Source organism: Notolepis coatsorum (assembly GCF_963971535.1).
Source record: "Notolepis coatsorum genome assembly, chromosome: 1".
Classification (NCBI taxonomy): Eukaryota; Metazoa; Chordata; class Actinopteri; order Aulopiformes; family Paralepididae; genus Notolepis; species Notolepis coatsorum.
This window is the reverse complement of record NC_140165.1, coordinates 17,689,580-17,710,316: the sequence shown is the minus strand read 5'-3', so window position 1 is coordinate 17,710,316 and position 20,737 is coordinate 17,689,580. Positions and strand designations below refer to the sequence as shown.

At 46.3% G+C, this 20,737-nt stretch overlaps 1 protein-coding gene across 1 annotated transcript; it reads right to left on the bottom strand.

Annotated features, from left to right (window-relative positions):
- Window positions 1-1,854: 1,854 nt before the first annotated feature.
- On the bottom strand, window positions 1,855-20,332 carry LOC311224964 (gamma-crystallin S-1-like; the record flags this gene model as incomplete). Its single annotated transcript, XM_084310132.1, is given in 5 exon segments — window positions 1,855-2,124; window positions 3,093-3,338; window positions 3,913-3,935; window positions 3,938-3,974; window positions 20,222-20,332. Coding segments are annotated over 5 exon segments (687 nt in total).
- Between the last annotated feature and the right edge of the window lie 405 nt (window positions 20,333-20,737).

Here is a 20,737-nt window from a genome sequence, read left to right as displayed (position 1 = left end):
GTATCTGTATCTATGTTCACTCTGTGTTCATGGAGTTCTGTACGGTTACCATCCTGTACGTTACCATCTCCTGCCGCGTCTCCGGCGTGAGACGACGTGCCAGCCATCACCACCTGTCGCCGTTTGCCTGGAGTGGGACACTGTCTTCGCTCTCTAATTCTCTACGGGAGGTTTTCCAGTGTTCCCACTCCAGACGTCAAGCCGGCGCGCATCGCTCCCTATTTCCACGGGAGGATGCGTCTCTTCGCCCCGGTCCCCTGGGACCCCTTTGTTCTGCGCTGCCCGTCTGCAGCACCCGAGGAGGAGGAAGAGGATCTCCGTGCCTGGAGTGGGACACCGTCTTCGCTCTCTAATTCTCTACGGGAGGTTTTCCAGTGTTCCCACTCCAGACGTCAAGCCGGCGCATCATCGCTCCCTATTTCCACGGGAGGATGGCGCCTCTTCCCCCCGGTCTCCGCTGTCGGGCCCCTGTCTCCGTACCAGGCCTCCGCCGTCGGGCCCCTGTCCCTGTGCCAGGCCTCCGCCGTCGGGCCCCTGTTCCCGTGCCAGGCCTCCGCCGTCGGAACCCTGTCCTCATCCCTGTAAGCAGCTCTGGCCCTCGCCCTGTCCAAGGCCTTAACCCTGTTCTCTGTCCCTGTCTCCAGCCCGCCTCTCCGGGCCTCTGTCCCTGTCCCCCTCTCCAGTGCCCCCGGTCCTGGCCCTGACACTTAGCCCTGGCCCTTAGCCTTAGTCCCTTAGCCTGTTCGCCTCTTAAAGGCACAGTGCCGCATTTTCCATATTTCCTTGACTCCAGTGTTTTCGTGTTCTCCCTTAAAGGGACTGTGCCGCTTTTTGTTCTTTAATAAATATTTGCCCTGTTTTGGCTTACTCTCATACCTGTCTTGTGTTGTGCGATTGGGGTCGGTTACAAACCATAACATCTGGTGACCACAAGGTGTGAGAGCACTAGACTCATGCAGAGTTGAGGAAGGGATGTTGTTCTATTATAATCACTCAATGTGTTTGGATTTAGAATGCTTTCACTTGCCTTCCGCCTTAATATAAAGGATCAAAATAAAACCATTACAGTTCATTACCCTAATAAACATTTGGAGGTCAAATGTGATGCCTGATCCCCTCGTGAAACAACAGTGTGGATGAACAAGAACTGCCCGGTCTTTCCTCATTATAGCACTGGTCCATTTAATCATTTACTATCTACACTTTGACAGGCACTTCATGGCTGATCTCTGCTGACAAAGTAAAACATTGACCTCATTAAACCCCATTAGTGTGAAACATTTATTTGAATTCGAATTGGATAATCATTTGAATGCACCCCTCCCCCAAAAAAGTATACTATACTTTTATATATGTATACAAATTCTACCCTTTCAAAACAAAGTGTATTTTCCTTACACTTTGCATGCATGATCTTGTTTTAAAAACCTCTTAACATTCGGGGGACCGTATACGGGCCTTCAGGCTATGGAACCGTTATGTTTTCCAGCTCCTACCTCTCAGCTGGAACCCAAAAGCATCTGGCAACAAGTCAACACAAAAGTAAGGAGCAAATATTTTACTTCAATGTGTTCAAACCTCTGTTTCTCTATTACATTAGCACTCAAAGTGATTTTTTCCCCCCTTTATTGTGTAAGACACTTCCAAATGTTACCTTTCAAAAGAGACCAGACTCATGCATGTGCTATAAGTATAGCGTATAATAAATCGCAAATTACTTTGGGTACGCAATCGTCAGGCGTTTTATGCAAAATGCGGGGTATGCTTAAGGGGTTAAAGAAAACGCAAGGGCAAACATAGTGTGTTTGGATGGTCTTTATTCGTTGTCGTTCACATTGTGTTCCGCGAGACTTCTCACATGGTGATGCGCTTGATGGATCCCACCGTGGGGTTCATGCTTCCCCACTCGTGGAACCTCCTGTACTCGCCGGGGCGGACCAGGTACTGGCGACCCCTGAAGTGGGGATGCTCGTAGAAGATCCAGTGGCCTTCCGTCACGTTGCAGGAGTAGATGTCGTTGGACTGGAAGCGGTCATGGAGGGAGGGGCAGTCGTCCGTCAGCTCCATCATCTTACCTCCGAACTCGCAGCCCTCGTAGACCCTCATCTTGTGGGAAGCTTGTTGCTGCGGGGAACACACACGACACACGGTCAGTGGTGGAAGACCTACATAGTTCCTTTACTTGAGTAAAATAAGATAGTACCCTGGGAAAAATAAAAGTCGTCCTTTCAAAATTCTATTTAAGTAAAAGTAGAAAGACCCAGATAAAATAGTACTCTGGGAAAAGTCCTCAATTTAAAATTCTACTTAAATAAAAGTAGAAAACCCCAGATAAAATAGTACTCTGGGAAAAGTAAAAGTCCTCCATTCAAAATTCTGATTGCTATTGAGATATTTCCTATAGTCTTCAGGCAAAGGCTGTTATCCATTATTTGCCATTGAATGTACTTAAGAATCCTTGAACTATTGACCTCTAAAAGATTACGTTAAAGTGGCGAGTGGTCCAGTTACACCGCTCTTTGAATATGTCCTCTTGAAGTTGGCAGGCTTCAAATTTGAAAGTACACAATCCAATTTTTTTACCATGTTTTCTATGTTAAATGTTAATGTAAATGTTAATGTCTTTTTTTGTCAATAATTAGTGAAAGACACACAAGACACACAACGCCCACCGGGAGCTTCCTGTACAATACAACTATGAAAGTGACCCTTCCTGATCTCCATGTTTTAAACTGTGGATACCAAACGAGAAGGTAAAGACAACTTTAAACGTTTAAAACAGTAATCCAGAAAAATTGTATTAAAAAAACACTTTATGTGCACTATTTTACTCTGTCTATTCTATCTTATTCTTTGTATTATTGTCTATTTAAAACGTAATCAAAGCATAAACAAGGTGGCCTGTTGGGATGTTAGATTCTAATGTGAAAAACTGTGATTTTATAATGTCTGCACTTTATGTGCTCATTTTATGCCTGTCTTTTTTCTGTTGTGAAGCACTTTGAGCTGCAGTTTCTGTACGAAAGGTGCTATACAAATAAAGTTTATTATTATTATTATTAGACCGGAGGGTCCTATACGAGCTCTCTCACCGTAGGGGGGATGTTACGACAGGAACGGACACAGTTGTTGAACCCCATCCAGCGCTGGTAGTCGGGGTAGTCGCCCCTCCTGAGGAAGTACTGGTAGCCCGAGTAGTTGGGCCTCTCGTACACCATCCAGTCGCCACTCTCCACCCTGATGGAGTTGCAGCGGCTGAAGTGCGAGTGCATCTCGGAGCACTCCTCGGTGCACTCGTAGGTGCGACCCTGGAAGTTCCTGTCCTCGTAGAAGCTGATCTGAAAACAGATCAATTGTGTGTTGTTTTTTTGGTGGTGGGGGGGGGTTTGATTGTATGGACATGGACACTAGGGCTGGGCGATTAATCGAAAAAAGATCGCGATCTCGATTCATAGACCTATGCAATCTCATTTCTAAATGATGACAAATTTTTTTATGTATTTAATTTTATTTATTTTTAACTTTTTTACTTAACTGATGATTCTGACTTGAGTTATTTTGTATGTTACAAGAGACTTTTAAGTTTAAGTCAAGCACTTTCATATATGTTATGTTGTCTGTTTAAGAAAGAGTGCAATCAATTATTTTATTGAAAAAATAAGAATCGTGTGAGAGAATCATGATCTCAATTCTTAGAGAGAAAAATCGTGATTCACATTTGGGTAAGAATCGCCCAGCCCTAATGGACACTGTATAGTGGTATTTTCAAGCAGACGAGCCAAGATAAGGAGAATCTGTGGACTTTTACCACGTGACAAAGGGACTCAAATTACCCATTTATTAATGTCGGTTGAATAATCTGCGGAGGAACACAGAGGCACAAACGATGCATAGCAAAATTACCAGCCTTACCTTTCCCATTGTGTTGGCTAGCCTTCGTCACACTGTAGCCACAGCTGTGGAGCGCGTCCTCCCTTTATAATCCATGGACGACCTGCAGTATTGTCATTCAAATTGGCAACTGAGCCCGTCAGCGCTTTTCGCGGAACAATATATTTTTGTTTATGCGGTCATGTCTGATGAAGGCTCAGAGTGACCAAAACCACGACTGTTTCAACTAGAATAAAGATTGCCTACTGTATTGAGAGAGAGAGAGAGAGAGAGAGAGAGAGAGAGAGAGAGAGAGAGAGAGAGAGAGAGAGAGAGAGAGAGAGAGAGAGAGAGAGAGAGAGATTTTCACATGTATCCCTTGATCCTGTTCATCAACAAAACAATTCAGCCATTTTCTTTTGGTTTAGCCCAGCCTATAACTAAACTATATGATGAAAACTGCAAATATTTCTTTCTATAATCTATATTGCATTCTCATTGTTGTATGACTCGGTAGGTTGATCGTACATTAGTAGGTTGATCATACAGTACATAAAAAAAAAAATATATGTATACATTACATCACATTTGTTTGGAATTTATATTAAAACATTTTCTCTCCACAATTGAAATCCAACTTCATAGGGGCACCAACTCACATCCGGGTGCATTTATGAATTGTGTTGTGTCGGTTATCTTTATTGTCCTAACAAAAGACACCTCAGCATGCTCTCCTCATCATAGAGCTGTCCCCGAAGCCTGTTTTCGGGCTTCGAACTTCGCCAGGGTTTTTTAGAACGGACGTTTGAACCTTCGTTTTTAATCATGCAAAAAAGTTGCTCCTAAATCATTTTTCTGGTTCAGTACTGTCGAGTCTTGACTTTAGGCACATAGCGCACATTTACGCATATGCACATATTGCTGCGGTTAAGTAGTAGTACCTAGTTACTATAGTCATGGGAGGCTTCAATATAATTTGGATGGTAATCCATTTTGTGAATACATTTGTTGAAACAACATCTTTGTTGGCCGACAGCTCCTGCTATCTTAACGTTAGCAATCTAAAGGGCTGCACTCTGCATAGCTTAATTAATGTGCATAACATAACCTGTGTAATGTTAAGTAACTTGTGTTCCGCTGGGAAAGTTCTGCATCACTGCATACACTTGGTTGAATCCAAACATCCATTCGGAAAACGTTGTATTATGAAATAAAATGGGTGAGTGTGAGTCAACTCTCTCTTTTTTGCATGATTGATTCATTTCCTGATAATGTATGACGGTGACCCCTCCTCATCTCGACTAGATTATTGTTGTCCTGTGTTCGCGCGTGACTTTAGAATTATTGTAAACACAACATAGTGCTGTGTTATTCTGATATATATCACATTCTGATATATATTTTTCGTGTAAAATTTTAATTAAAATTAAAAAACGGAAAGACATTTTTTTAAGCGGAGGTTCGAACCCATTAATTAAGATTTGAATGCCAACGTAACGAGCGAAGGTCCGAACGTTCGAACGTTTGGGCTCAGCCCTATACCTCATCAGGTTCTTTTAGATAAACCCCAAATATAATTCAATACAGTACAGTACATAATTAGCAATACACATACATACATGCAAATCTAACAGTTACCAATACATTGTACAAGTCCATGTGTACATTGTGAGGGTGTTGTGAAATTAACAAGTGTGAGTTACATTGTGTGACAATGCCGGCTGCAAATGTCGCTGCTTTCATCTGTCCCACTTGATGAGTGTTATGGTTTGTAACCGACCCCAATCGCACAACACAAGACAGGTATGAGAGTAAGCCAAGAACAGGGCATTTATTGAATACAAACAAAAAGCGGCACTGTCTCTTTAAGGGAGAACACAAAATACTGGAAACAAGAATTAGGGAAAATTAGCACTGTGCCTTTAAGAGGCGAGCAGGCTGAGGGGCTAAGGCTAAAGGACAGGGCCAGGGCAAGGACAGGGCAGGAACAGGGGCAATGGAGAGGGGAACAGGGACAGAGGCCCGCGGAGGCGGGCTGGAGACAGGGACAGAAAAAACAGGGTTAAGGCCTTGGACAGGGCGAGGGCTAGAGCTGCTTACAGGGATGGCAGGGTTCAGACGACGGAGGCCTGGCAAGGAGATCCTCCTTGGAAGCGAAGAGACGCATCCTCCCGTAGAGGATTAGGAAGCGATGCGCGTCTGGAGTGGGAACGCGTCTGGAGTAGGAGCGCGTCTGGAGTAGTAGCGCGTCTGGAGTAGTAGCGCGCCGGCTAGAAGAGCGCGCCGGCTCGGGGGTCTGGAGTGGAGCGCGTCTGGGGTAGGAGCGCGTCTGGAGTAGTAGCGCGCCGGCTAGAAGAGCGCGCCGGCTCGGTGGTCTGGAGTGGAGCGCGTCTGGAGAAGAGTGCGCCGGCTCGGAGAGCGCGCCGGCTCGGAGAGACGCATCCTCCCGTAGAGGATTAGGAAGCGATGTGCGTCTGGAGTAGTAGTCTGGAGTGGGGCGCGTCGGCTTGAAGAGCGCGCATCCCCCCGTAGGATAGGGAGCGATGTGCGTCTGGAGTAGTAGCGCGCCAGCTAGACGTCTGGAGTGGGGCGCGTCGGCTTGAAGAGCGCGCATCCCCCCGTAGGATAGGGAGCGATGTGCGTCTGGAGTAGTAGCGCGCCAGCTAGACGTCTGGAGTGGGGCGCGTCGGCTTGAAGAGCGCGCATCCCCCCGTTGGATAGGGAGCGATGTGCGTCTGGAGTAGTAGCGCGCCAGCTAGACGTCTGGAGTGGGGCGCGTCGGCTTGAAGAGCGCGCATCCCCCCGTAGGATAGGGAGCGATGTGCGTCTGGAGTAGTAGCGCGCCAGCTAGACGTCTGGAGTGGGGCGCGTCGGCTTGAAGAGCCGCATCCCCCCGTAGGATAGGGAGCGATGTGCGTCTGGAGTAGTAGCGCGCCAGCTAGACGTCTGGAGTGGGACACAGGGAAACCTCCCGTAGAGAATTAGAGAGCGCACCGGCTGTGTCCCACTCCAGGCAAACTGCGACAGGTGGCGATGGCTGGCACCTCGTCTCACGCCGGAGACGAACCAGCATACAGATACAGATAAGATAAGGATAAGGAATAGAGAACGACCCGACAAGGACTGGAGGGGAAGTCCAGGTATTTAAAGCCCTCTGGGGCGCTAATTAGAACACACATCAGGTGCGTGATGGTAATTGATACTTGACTTAGAAGTGTGTGTTCGGCACGGACCAATCAACACAGAATCCTCCCAGTACCTTAAAGGAACGGAGCGAGGCAGGGAATGCAATAAATCAACAAAGTACCTTAAAGGAACGGAGCGAGTGGGTGGGGAGACAGGGAATTAAAGGTCCAGGGAACAGGCAAAACCTCACAGTACCCCCCCCTCCACGGGAGCCACCGGGCGACCCAAAAATACAGACAGAGGGGCAGGGGACATGACAAGGCAACAAACAAACAAAAAATGGGCCATGCTAGCAGGGGAAGCTACACCAAAAGTGGGGCTAGCAGAGGGACAGGGAAGCTGCCAGGGCACTGATAGCTACAGGGCCTATGCTAGCTGTACTGCTACATTAACATAGAGGCTGCGCTAGCTGCCGGAGCTAGGCTAGCAGACAGGGCTGGACCAGCATGAGAGAACAAGCTAGCTGGAAGGACAGTCCTAGCTGTGGGGAACTGACCTTGCTAGCTGAAGGGGCAGTCCTAGCAGTGGGGAAAACTGACCTTGCTAGCTGAAGGGGCAGTCCTAGCAGTGGGGAAAACTGACCTTGCTAGCTGAAGGGGCAGTCCTAGCAGCGGGGAAACTGACCATACTAGCTGAAGGGGCAGTCCTAGCAGTGGGGAAACTGACCTTGCTAGCTGAAGGGGCAGTCCTAGCAGTGGGGAAACTGAACTTGCTAGCTGAAGGGGCAGTCCTAGCAGTGGGGGAAACTGACCTTGCTAGCTGAAGGGGCAGTCCTAGCAGTGGGAGATACTGACCTTGCTAGCTGAAGGGGCAGTCCTAGCAGTGGGGAAACTGACCTTGCTAGCTGAAAGGGCAGTCCTAGCAGCGGGGAAACTGACCTTGCTAGCTGAAGGGGCAGTCCTAGCAGTGGGAGAAAACTGACCTTGCTAGCTGAAGGGGCAGTCCTAGCAGTGGGGAAACTGACCTTGCTAGCTGAAGGGGCAGTCCTAGCAGTGGGAAAGCTACACAAAAAGTGGAGGCCATGCAGAGGGACCGGGTTAGCTGCCTGGGCATGGCTAGCTACAGGGCTTATGCTAGCTGCAAGGGCTGCATTAACATAGAGGCTGTGCTAGCAGCCGGGGCTAAGCTAGCAGACTGGGGCCAAGCTGGTAGTAGAGGCCTGGCAAGCTGCAGGGGAGCTAACGAGGCTAACAGGGAAGCTAACAGGGGAGACTAACAGGCTAAACAGGGGAGCTAACAGGGAAGCTAACAGGGGAGTCAACAGGGGAACTAACAGGGGAACTAACAAAGGCTAACAGGGGAGCTAACAGGCTAACAGGGGAGCTAACAGGGAAGCTAACAGGGGAGACTAACAGGCTAACAGGGGAGCTAACAGGGAAGCTAACAGGGGAGCTAACAAAGAAGCCAACAGGGGAGACTAACAGGCTAACAGGGGAGCTAACAAAGGACAAACTCAACATACACTGTCTGTGCTGGCTGGGGTCGTCGACTGGTCGGGTCGTACTGTTATGGTTTGTAACCGACCCCAATCGCACAACACAAGACAGGTATGAGAGTAAGCCAAGAACAGGGCATTTATTGAATACAAACAAAAAGCGGCACTGTCCCTTTAAGGGAGAACACAAAATACTGGAAACAAGAATTAGGGAAAATTGGCACTGTGCCTTTAAGAGGCGAGCAGGCTGAGGGGCTAAGGCTAAAGGACAGGGCCAGGGCAAGGACAGGGCAGGAACAGGGGAAATGGAGAGGGGAACAGGGACAGAGGCCCGCGGAGGCGGGCTGGAGACAGGGACAGAAAAAACAGGGTTAAGGCCTTGGACAGGGCAAGGGCTAGAGCTGCTTACAGGGATGGCAGGGTTCAGACGACGGAGGCCTGGCAAGGAGATCCTCCTTGGAAGCGAAGAGACGCATCCTCCCGTAGAGGATTAGGAAGCGATGCGCGTCTGGAGTGGGAACGCGTCTGGAGTAGGAGCGCGTCTGGAGTAGGAGCGCGTCTGGAGTAGTAGCGCGTCGGCTAGAAGAGTGCGCCGGCTCGGGGGTCTGGAGTGGAGCGCGTCTGGGGTAGGAGCGCGTCTGGAGTAGTAGCGCGCCGGCTAGAAGAGCGCGCCGGCTCGGGGGTCTGGAGTGGAGCGCGTCTGGAGAAGAGCGCGTCTGGAGAAGAGCGCGCCGGCTCGGAGAGACGCATCCTCCCGTAGAGGATTAGGAAGCGATGCGCGTCTGGAGTAGTAGCGCGCCGGCTAGACGTCTGGAGTGGGGCGCGTCGGCTTGAAGAGCGCGCATCCCCCCGTAGGATAGGGAGCGATGTGCGTCTGGAGTAGTAGCGCGCCAGCTAGACGTCTGGAGTGGGGCGCGTCGGCTTGAAGAGCGCGCATCCCCCCGTAGGATAGGGAGCGATGTGCGTCTGGAGTAGTAGCGCGCCAGCTAGACGTCTGGAGTGGGGCGCGTCGGCTTGAAGAGCATGCATCCCCCCGTAGGATAGGGAGCGATGTGCGTCTGGAGTAGTAGCGCGCCAGCTAGACGTCTGGAGTGGGGCGCGTCGGCTTGAAGAACGCGCATCCCCCCGTAGGATAGGGAGCGATGTGCATCTGGAGTAGTAGCGCGCCAGCTAGACGTCTGGAGTGGGGCGCGTCGGCTTGAAGAGCGCGCATCCCCCCGTAGGATAGGGAGCGATGTGCGTCTGGAGTAGTAGCGCGCCAGCTAGACGTCTGGAGTGGGGCGCGTCGGCTTGAAGAGCGCGCATCCCCCCGTAGGATAGGGAGCGATGTGCGTCTGGAGTAGTAGCGCGCCAGCTAGACGTCTGGAGTGGGACACAGGGAAACCTCCCGTAGAGAATTAGAGAGCGCACCGGCTGTGTCCCACTCCAGGCAAACGGCGACAGGTGGCGATGGCTGGCACCTCGTCTCACGCCGGAGACGAACCAGCATACAGATACAGATAAGATAAGGATAAGGAATAGAGAACGACCCGACAAGGACTGGAGGGGAAGTCCAGGTATTTAAAGCCCTCTGGGGCGCTAATTAGAACACACATCAGGTGCGTGATGGTAATTGATACTTGACTTAGAAGTGTGTGTTCGGCACGGACCAATCAACACAGAATCCTCCCAGTACCTTAAAGGAACGGAGCGAGGCAGGGAATGCAATAAATCAACAAAGTACCTTAAAGGAACGGAGCGAGTGGGTGGGGAGACAGGGAATTAAAGGTCCAGGGAACAGGCAAAACCTCACAATGAGAGCAAGTCAAAAGACAAACCGTCTAACAAATTACTATAGTCCTACACTTTCTAAAAGGATTTCTATTAATACTGTAGGTTATTTATTGTGATATTAATTTAGAAATCATACAAACTGCACACAACCACTGACATTGACCTGCTTCTGATAGCTGCTGCTTTTATACGATTTACAGTTCAATCACCATTCATTTCTATATTGTCAGCATAGCTCTTTTTCACATTTTCGCTTTGTTTGACTTAAATCCCCTATTGTGGCAATTTCCACAGGCCTATATCTAGAATTTTACTTAAAAACGGTTTATGCGCAGGTCTGTTTTTACACAATAGGGTGAGTAGTTTAAAGATTGACATTTAATCCTATTAATGCAGGCAAGAGTGTCCTTGATCGCCTTAAGGTTTCGTATCACTCAGCACTCATTTGCGACTTACCATAAATTGGCCTCTTTCCAATTTGCTGCTCCCAGCAGTTGGAATGAGATGCAAATGGTGTCGGAAGGGGGATGGTTTAGGTATGGAGGTGAGAGACAAAGGGTGGTCCCTGATCTCTCTCTCTCTCTCTCTCTCTCTCTCTCTCTCTCTCTCTCTCTCTCTCTCTCTCTCTCTCTCTCTCTCTCTCTCTCTCTCTCTCTCTCTCTCTCTCTCTCTCTCTCCTCTCTCTCTCTCTCTCTCTCTCTCTCTCTCTCTCTCTCTCTGTCTGTCTGGACTGGGCTCTCTCTCTCCCCTCAGGGTCAGCTGTGCTGGATTGGGCGCTCTCTCTTTCCTCAGAGTCAACTGCATAAGAAGAACATCAGCAATCAATAATAATGGCTTGAATTCATACAGCGTTTTTCAGCCTTTTGAAAACACCCAAAGTAGTAGTAGTAGTAGTAGTAGTTTATTCAGTCATCATCTCACACAATACAATATACCCCATCATTTAACAATATTTGATTTTACAGTGACTGAAAAGGTACAGACTGAAGCATAATGCTTATATATGCCTGTCCTATATTCTTAACAAAAATTTAAAAAATTGGCGGCTACATGGCGTAGTGGGCAAGGCGCTCGTCACAAATACTGGAGACGCTGGGCTCACCTGTTCGAGCCCAGCGCTCCACATTGCTTTCAGTTTAGCTGGTCGTTCATACTAATACACATTGGCCGTATTAGTGAGCCTCCCACGCGTTACTCCTCGCCACTGAGAGATCGAGCTGCGCAGGTGAAAAGATGCGACTGCTGTTACCTCAAGTACCGGAGGGGACTTGTGCTATGTATGACTTAGTCCACATTGCAGCCGGCTTGTGGGAGGCAAGAAACAGCGTTCGTGACAGGGGAGGGTTGAATTGGATGATACGAAATTGGGATGGGAGAAAATGTAGAAAATGGGAGAAAAAGTGGATAAAAAAAAACAAAAATTAAAAAAATTAAGACTCCAAAACAGTATTCTAAAAGAAAATAGCAAAAGAAAACAGTATTATTCACCCCTGTAGTTTTCAAAAATAGCTTTACAAATTTTTCTTAAAAACCAAAAGCGAATTACTCATTCTTAACTGTATATCAGCATTGTTCCTTCCACAAAGCGCTTCACAGAAACCATCAAGCATTCACACTCACACAGTCATACACTACTGGTGGTTGTGAGCAGCATCAGCAAACACAGCTGCCCTGTGGCAGACTGACGGAATCATGTCTGCTAATCAGCGCCAACCACCATCAACAACCTTCATAAATACATTCAACATTAATGGAATAGGCTAACTACCAACTTAGCTGTAGCAGTTAGCTGTTATATGCAATCACATATGTTTAACTACGGGGTAGTAGTTGACCTAGTTGTTAGCTTAAGCTAGTTAGCTGTGGTTATTTACAAACATGTAGATGAGACTAATCATATACAGATCGAGAACATGGCAGTTGGGAATTCTAAGGTACATCTTATTTAAGCATGTAAAATGGCAACTAATCAATTCAATCAATTAGATTACCAATATTATATCAACATGAACATTTGGAAGGGAACATAATAGTATTTTATTTTAGTATTTACTATTATAATATTAGTAGCCGATTAATTTGCAGCCCGTCCTAGGTTCTGATTGGCTCTCTAGGTTAGCACTTTAGCTTCTGATGCTGTGGTGGGCACTAGTCCTAACATTGCTAACTAAACTTTTAGTCGGAGAAAAAACGTCACAAGTCACAACTATTTACGTCCACGTGCTGTAAGGAATCAGGAATACGGAAAGCATATTGTCTTGTAATAGAATGACTGAAATCACTGCAAGAGCTAGTATAGGCTAGCTAGCCCTCATGAACCGGCAGACACCAACAGTAGAATATGCACTAGGCTACTGCATGCACCTGTCATGTTACTGTTGGTTCCTTCCACTTGAACTTCATCATCATTAGCAGCAGCAGCGGGTAAACATGTCTGTAATTTTAGAACATTGTTCTGCGTCTTTTACTAGCAATTTTAGTTTTTTAATTCTAGCTTTTTCAGCTCCACCCTTTCTTTTTTTGCATTCTCCATTTCTGCGCTTCTAGGCCTACTCGCGGTTGGGAGGAAACGTGAATCTCATTTACTGATGTCTCATGTCTCATTCAAGACTGGCTAACAAAAGCATGTCTTTCACTTAACACCAAGAAAACAGTGTGTATGATGTTCACAAAGTCACCAGTAGAGGTCACTCACTCTAATGTGTTTCTGGGAGAGGCGGAGCTGGACATTGTACATTAATTCAAGTATCTTGGGGTCACATTGGACTCTACATTGACCTTCAAAAGGTCATGTGAAGAAAGTGACAAACAGTCAAGTTTAACATCGAAAACTTCAGGCAGATCAGGCCCTGCCTGCCAGTTAATGCTGCAAGGATGTTTCTGCATTCAATGATTTTATCACACATCGAGTAGGCCTACTGTTTTATCAACTGGTCTCTTTTATATGTCACTACTCTTACACCAATATAATTACTCTACAAAAAAGCCATAAAAGTATTTGATAGGAAACCAATTTCATTTCATCACTGTAATGTTTTAGAAAAACATAACATGCTAAGTTTCGAGAATTTCCAAGTTTTCAAATATACTTGCTTCATGTACAAGGTTCTGCATGGACTTGCCCCTCCCCCATTGAATGAGTTCATCCAACAGAAAGCAGACACTGGCATTACCACCAGGGCCATCAGTAGAGGGGACTGTAAGGTGCCTTTTCGGTATACTACCATTGCAAAAACTGTGTTCTCTGTTAAAAGTGGTAACTACTGGAATAGCCTGCCAGTTGTGATTAGAGAGTGCCCTACATACTCCATGTTCAAGACCCAGCTTAAACTGCATCTTAAGGCAAACCAGAACTGTGATCATTTTTAATCTGATTTAGTTTATGCAACTTGTTTATTGTTTTATTGCCGGCCCACACACCGGCCCACATAATGGCCCACACACCGGCCCACATATGGCCCACACACTGGTCCACACACTACACCGGCCCACACACTACACCGGCCCACACACTACACCGGCCCACATTAGTGGCCCACACACTGGCCCACACACTGGCCCACACACTGGCCCACACACCGCCCCACACACTGGCCCACATACTGGCCCACACACCGGCCCACACACCGGCCCACATTAGTGGCCCACACACCGACTCACACACCGGCCCACACACCGGCCCACAGACTGGCCCACATACTGGCCCACACACCGGCCCACACACCGGCCCACATACTGGCCCACACACCGGCCCACACACTGGCCCACACACTGGCCCACATTAGTGGCCCACACACCGACTCACACACTGGCCAACACACCGGCCCACACACTGGCCCACATTAGTGGCCCACACACCGACTCACACACTGGCCCACACACTGGCCCACACATCGGCCCACATTAGTGGCCCACACACTGGCCCACACACCGGCCCACAGACTGGCCCACATACTGGCCCACACACCGGCCCACACACCGGCCCACATACTGGCCCACACACCGGCCCACACACTGGCCCACATTAGTGGCCCACACACCGACTCACACACTGGCCCACACACCGGCCCACACACTGGCCCACACACCGACTCACACACTGGCCCACACACTGGCCCACACATCGGCCCACATTAGTGGCCCACACACTGGCCCACACACTGACCCCAAAAAAAAAAGAAAAAAAGTTAAAAAAATTAAAAAAAAAAAAAAAAAAAAAAAGTAAAAAAAAAGTATAATTTTTTTTTTTTTTTTTGGCCAGTCCACTTTGGTCCCGGCCCATCGGGATTCGTCCCGAACGTCCCGATGGCCAGTCCGCCACTGCATACAGTGCAGCCATAGATAACTGTACAGCCTCCGCTGCAGGTCGGGCCTAACAACCACCCTAATTCCTATAACACACTCCTGCGCGTGATGTAATGCTTAATTGGATCATGTCTCCAGCACCCCCACAACCGTAGATATATACGGTACAACCACTTACGTCAAGGCTCCAACCGTCCAACCGTCCTTAAAGCTTGAGATTTTCCCCTCTGTTTTGCAGTTTTAAAACCTTGATCTCCAACCTTTGTCAATCAGGTTGTACATGTTTTAATTGATTTGTTATCCTTGCTTATTGCCTTGTCTTATTGTCTTATTGTTTTATATGCTGTATGATTTTATTTGCTTTTTTTTGCTCATTTCTGTGTGTACACTCGAGGGCGGGGCTAGGGGGTGGCTACTTGGGCTCAAGCCCCGAATGTTTTCTGAAAAGCCCAGAATCTATTTTCAAAAAAATTAATAATAATAATATATATATATATATATATATATATATAAAAAATGACAATTGATCATTGTTACATGAAAATATGTTTGCACCAGATTTAGCAGAAGCTAATTTCCATAGTCTATCCAGCTGCTAACTGTATTTGAGTGAGTTAAGTCTTGGTGTTATGGTGGACTCAGACCTAAGCTTTAAATCACAATCAACAAGTTGACAAAAACATAATTCTTCCACCTTAGAAACATAGCCAAAGTACGGCCATTTATAAATCAAAAGGACGCTGAAAACCAGATCCATGCCTTTATCTCAAGCCGACTCGACTACTGTAATGCACTCCTTACCGGCCTCCCGAAAAAATACTATGATAACAATTTTATTGCAATGCACTATTGCATTATTTTATTCTATTTTACTAACTATTTTATTGCACTGCACTATTTTACTTTGTATCAGTGATAATCAAAGAGTAAACAAAGACGCATATTAACACTTTCAGCGCCAGATGGCGCTGTTTACTGTTACTGTTGAAAGGCCAGCGCCTTTTAACATGGGGATACGTGGCTGTGTTTGCAGGCCTAAAGCTATATTATATATTATAGCTATGGATCTAATAATATAGTCGATTGTCATTGAGTTTCTTCCGGTCAAGATGCAAAAAACAGATGATTTTTCCATCCATACATTTCCGTTTTATACCGTCGTGAATATGAGTGTAGTTTCAGGGTGGTCTGGTGTCATTTCCAAAATGACAGACACCAAGCCACATCGTTTCAAATGGAGTGCAATAGCGGCCGCAAGGTGTTAGGCGGCGGTATTGGACTTTTGAGATCTCAGACCCATCCCCAGTGATAACACAGGCTGCCGGCATGTCTTTATGAATGGAAATATCGAATAAAAGAAACAACGATATGGAATGATATTTATGATTGTGTAATGAAGAAACTCTGATTGTATGATTCCATGTGGCAAATAAAAACTCTGAACTGAACTGAACTGAACTGAAACCCGACTATACTCTGGTTTTCGGGGGTCCTGGCGCTCAACGTTCGGCGAGTTAACCCTAGATCTTAGATCCTAATATGAAAAACGATGTGATTTAATGTTCTATGTCTTACCTTGACTTTGTCTATTTTACTGCTATCTATTTTATGCTTTATGTCTGCACTTTATGCATTGCTCTTGATCTGCCAATGTTGTGCTCATTTTATGCCTGTCTTTTTGTACTGCTGTAAAGCACTTTGAGCTGCAATTCTTGTATGAAAGGTGCTATACAAACACAGTGTATTATTATTATTATTATTATTATTATTATTATTATTATTATTATTATTATTATTATTATTATTATTATTATTATTATTATTATTATTATTATTATTATTATTATTATTATTATTATTATTATTATTATTATTATTATTATTATTATTATTATTATTATTATTATTATTATTATTATTATTATTATTATTATTATTATTATTATTATTATTATTATTATTATTATTATTATTATTATAAATTATTATAGTTTGCTTCATTAATTAAAGGGTGTGAATTTAAGTGTTCTCTAGTGCCTTTTGTCCGCTTTAAAGTGGAGATGAAGCATAGCGATAAATACATATTCATAGCATCACATTAGTATTTAGATCACGTTATAAAAATAAGCAGTTTCTAAGAAAAAACGATTTGTTATGTGCATTTTTGAAGCATTTATCATTATGGGCGCGGCCATTTTGTTGCTGACGTCATTGGGCTGGTTTGGTGTATACACTGCTGGTTAGCTGCCTATAGTGAATGGGTCAGTCAGTAAATAAAATGTTGCCTACAAAACAACGGGACCGCGGTGGTTCTGTTTGTATTGCTCCTGGCTGTTCAAACTAATTTTGCCGTGTGAGAGAGAGGAAAGTTGGTTAATTTCCACAAACTACCAGTGAAAAAAACAGTGTTGTTGGCACGTTGGCTCAGGCTGGCTGCACTCAGGCGGCGCGACCAGCCTGTTGGACAGGGAAGGAGGATCTGCAGCGAACACTTCATTGCCTCGGATTATGTTGTTGGGGTGGGATGTTTGTCCAGAAGACCACTAATCAGCTGAAGCCGGACGCGGTTCCCTCGGTCTTTGACAGACAGACCGGCCCAGGCAGTTCAGCGTCGCGGAGCATTCAGCCTGCTGGCTACCTAGATCCACTTCAACCAGCCGAGCGTCGGGAGCTCCAGCAGCTTGTCGATGTGCTAATAGCCTCGGCAAGCTAACGGTAGCTGGCTACACAGCTTGTCGGTGTGCTAATAGCCTCGGCAAGCTAACGGTAGCTGGCTACACAGCTTGTCGGTGTGCTAATAGCCTCGGCAAGCTAACGGTAGCTGGCTACACAGCTTGTCGGTGTGCGAATAGCCTCGGCAAGCTAACGGTAGCTGGCTACACAGCTTGTCGGTGTGCGAATAGCCTCGGCAAGCTAACGGTAGCTGGCTACACAGCTTGTCGATGTGCTAATAGCCTCGGCAAGCTAACGGTAGCTGGCTACACAGCTTGTCGGTGTGCGAATAGCCTCGGCAAGCTAACGGTAGCTGGCTACACAGCTTGTCGATGTGCTAATAGCCTCGGCAAGCTAACGGTAGCTGGCTACACAGCTTGTCGGTGTGCTAATAGCCTCGGCAAGCTAACGGTAGCTGGCTACACAGCTTGTCGGTGTGCGAATAGCCTCGGCAAGCTAACGGTAGCTGGCTACACAGCTTGTCGGTGTGCTAATAGCCTCGGCAAGCTAACGGTAGCTGGCTCCAGGCTATTAGCACACCGACAAGCTGCTGGAGCTCCCGACGCTCGGCTGGTTGAAGTGGAGCTATGTAGCCAGCAGGCTGAATGCTCCGCGACGCTGGTTGAAGTGGATCTAGGTATACAGGCTGAATGCTCCGCGACGCTGAACTGCCTGGGCCGGTCTGTCTGTCGAAGACTGAGGGAACCGCGTCCGGCTTCAGCTGATTAGTGGTCTTCTGGACAAACCTTCCACCCCCAACAACATAATCCGAGGCAATGAAGTGTTCGCTGCAGATCCTCCTTCCCTGTCCAACAGGCTGGTCGCGCCACCTGAGTGCAGCCAGCCTGAGCCAACGTGCCAACAACACTGTTTTTTTCACTGGTAGTTTGTGGAAATTAACCAACTTTCCTCTCTTTCACATGGTAAAATTAGTTTGAACAGCCAGGAGCAATACAAACAGAACCACCGCGGTCCCGTTGTTTTGTAGGCAACATTTTATTTACTGACTGACCCATTCACTATAGGCAGCTAACCAGCAGTGTATACACCAAACCAGCCCCATGACGTCAGCCATGACGTCAGCAACAAAATGGCGGCGCCCATGTTGAAAACAGGGATATTATATTTGATTTTTCAGACAAATAAGATAGATTTCACATTTGATTATAGAACCCTGTCTTACACAAGGTACACAACAAACAAACTAGGATCACATTGTTCACTGCTTCATCTCCACTTTAAGGTGGTGGTATAAGTTAAAGGTTGTGGTGTCGAAGTAAAAAAAATCCGTGCCCGCTGGGCTAAGCCCCGGATCTCCTACAATCCTAAATCCGCCCCTGCACTTGACGTGACTGTAAATGAGGGAAACCTCAGTTGCCTTTTGAGTTTAAATAAAGGTTTGAAATTAAATGAAATAATGGCATATTTAGTATGATTATACAGAAATACTGTATGTATCGCGTCTTGCATCACAGAGATATATCGTGCTTGTCATGTGTGTCTTTTATATTATATATATAAATTATATTTCTGTATTGTTCACCCATCCCAATTTAGTCGTTATGCCAATTCCCTTCCTGGGGAGGGTGTAGAAATACCATATGCCTCCTCCGATACATGTGGAGTCGCCAGCCACTTCTTTTCACCTGACAGCAAGGAGTTTCACTGGGGGAACGTAACGCGTGCGGAGGTTCACGGTATTTCCCCCCAGATCCCCTCCCTGCTGAACAGGCGCTCCGACCGACCAGTAGGAGTTGCAGTTTACAACGACCAGGGACACATACCCCACCAGCTTCCCACACGCTAACACTGCCAATTGTTTTAGTAGGGACGACTGACCAAGCCGGAGGTTGAATGCCAAGCCTCTTTTCGTTGTACTGTTCTTGTGCTTTATAATGACAATACATTTTAATCTAATCTAAATTGTAGTACTTGTGTATCAAGTTCAAGTTCAAGTTCCTTTTATTGCCACACGGCCAGGCCGGTGGAATTCAAGCACGGTGCAGGTGGTAGCTGCGACAATACACCACATAAAACATAAAAAGACACATGGAACAGTACAGTACAGAAAACACCACCTAGAACAAATCCATGACAGAAACAGTACAGTACGAAAAACTATAGATGTCAGTTCAATGTAACATAGACCGAAGAAACATAACAGCAGGGGGTACATTTAGGAGGAGTTGGAGTTAAGCAGTTGCATGGCCTTGGGGAAGAAACTGTTGTTGAACCTTACAGTGCGACTACCTAGTGACCTGAACCTCCTACCAGAGGGGAGGTGTTGGAAGAGGTGATGAGCTGGGTGCAGGGGGTCACTAATGATTTTGTTTGCGCGTGTGATGGTGTGATGTTTGTGTATGGAGTCCAGGGTGGGGAGTTTGCAGTTGATGATTTTGGATGCCCTTTTTAATGATCCTGTCTAGTCTGTGTAGTGTGTGTTTGGGTGTGTTGCCGTACCATACAGTAATGGATAATGAAATAATGTTTTGTATTATGGCTGTGTAGAATTGTACCATTAAGTTCTTCCTAACCTTGTATTTCTTGAGTTGTCTCAGATCAAATAGTTTTGAGTAGATGAGTGGTGTGATGGTCCCAGTTTAGTTTATTGCTGATGTATGTTCCTAGGTATTTGAATGTGTCTGTGGCTGAAATGGGTTGATTGTTGATGAGCATGGGTGTTTTAGTGGGTGTGGTTTTCCTAAAGTCAATGATAAGTTCAACAGTCTTGCCTTCATTGAGTATGAGGTTGTGTTCTCTGCACCACGTTAGTGTCCGCTCCACCTCCAGCCGGTAGTCATCCTCCTTGTTGTTGGAGATCAGCCCTAAGATGGTGGTGTCATCCGCGTATTTCAGCGTCTTGACTGAGGGGGATGCTGATCGGAGGTTGTTTGTATAGAGGGGAAAAAGTCATGGGGAAAGAACACACCCCTGTGGTACTCCGATGTTGGTGGTCAGAGGGAGAGAGGTGTGGTTATTGTAGAGGACTACTTGTTTGCGGCCCTTCAGTGTGTCCAGCAGCCAGAAACAGAGGGAGGGGGCAATGTTCATGTTGGTCAGGGTTTGAAACAGTATGAGGGGGTCGATGGCACCACTGAGTACACAATGTTGTATCCATGACTTCTTCCTTGTTTTTCCTCACATTTAAAAATGCTGATTTAATTTAATTATGCTCAACTCTGCTCTTTCAGACCAATTGAATAAATGGAACCATGTAAACCCAGGCAGGTCTTAGAACTATATCACGTGACTCCCAGGGTTGATAACCCATTCATTTCTCCATAGCAGCAGTGGCGCAGAAGAATTGCAACACACCTGTGAGGTCTATTACAAAAATATGACCTCTTAAACCTGTGTTACCCAACTGTTCCAATGTATATTTACATTTCCTTTTTTATTATATATAAATATAAATAAATAAATAAATATATAATATGTATATATAGTATAAATATA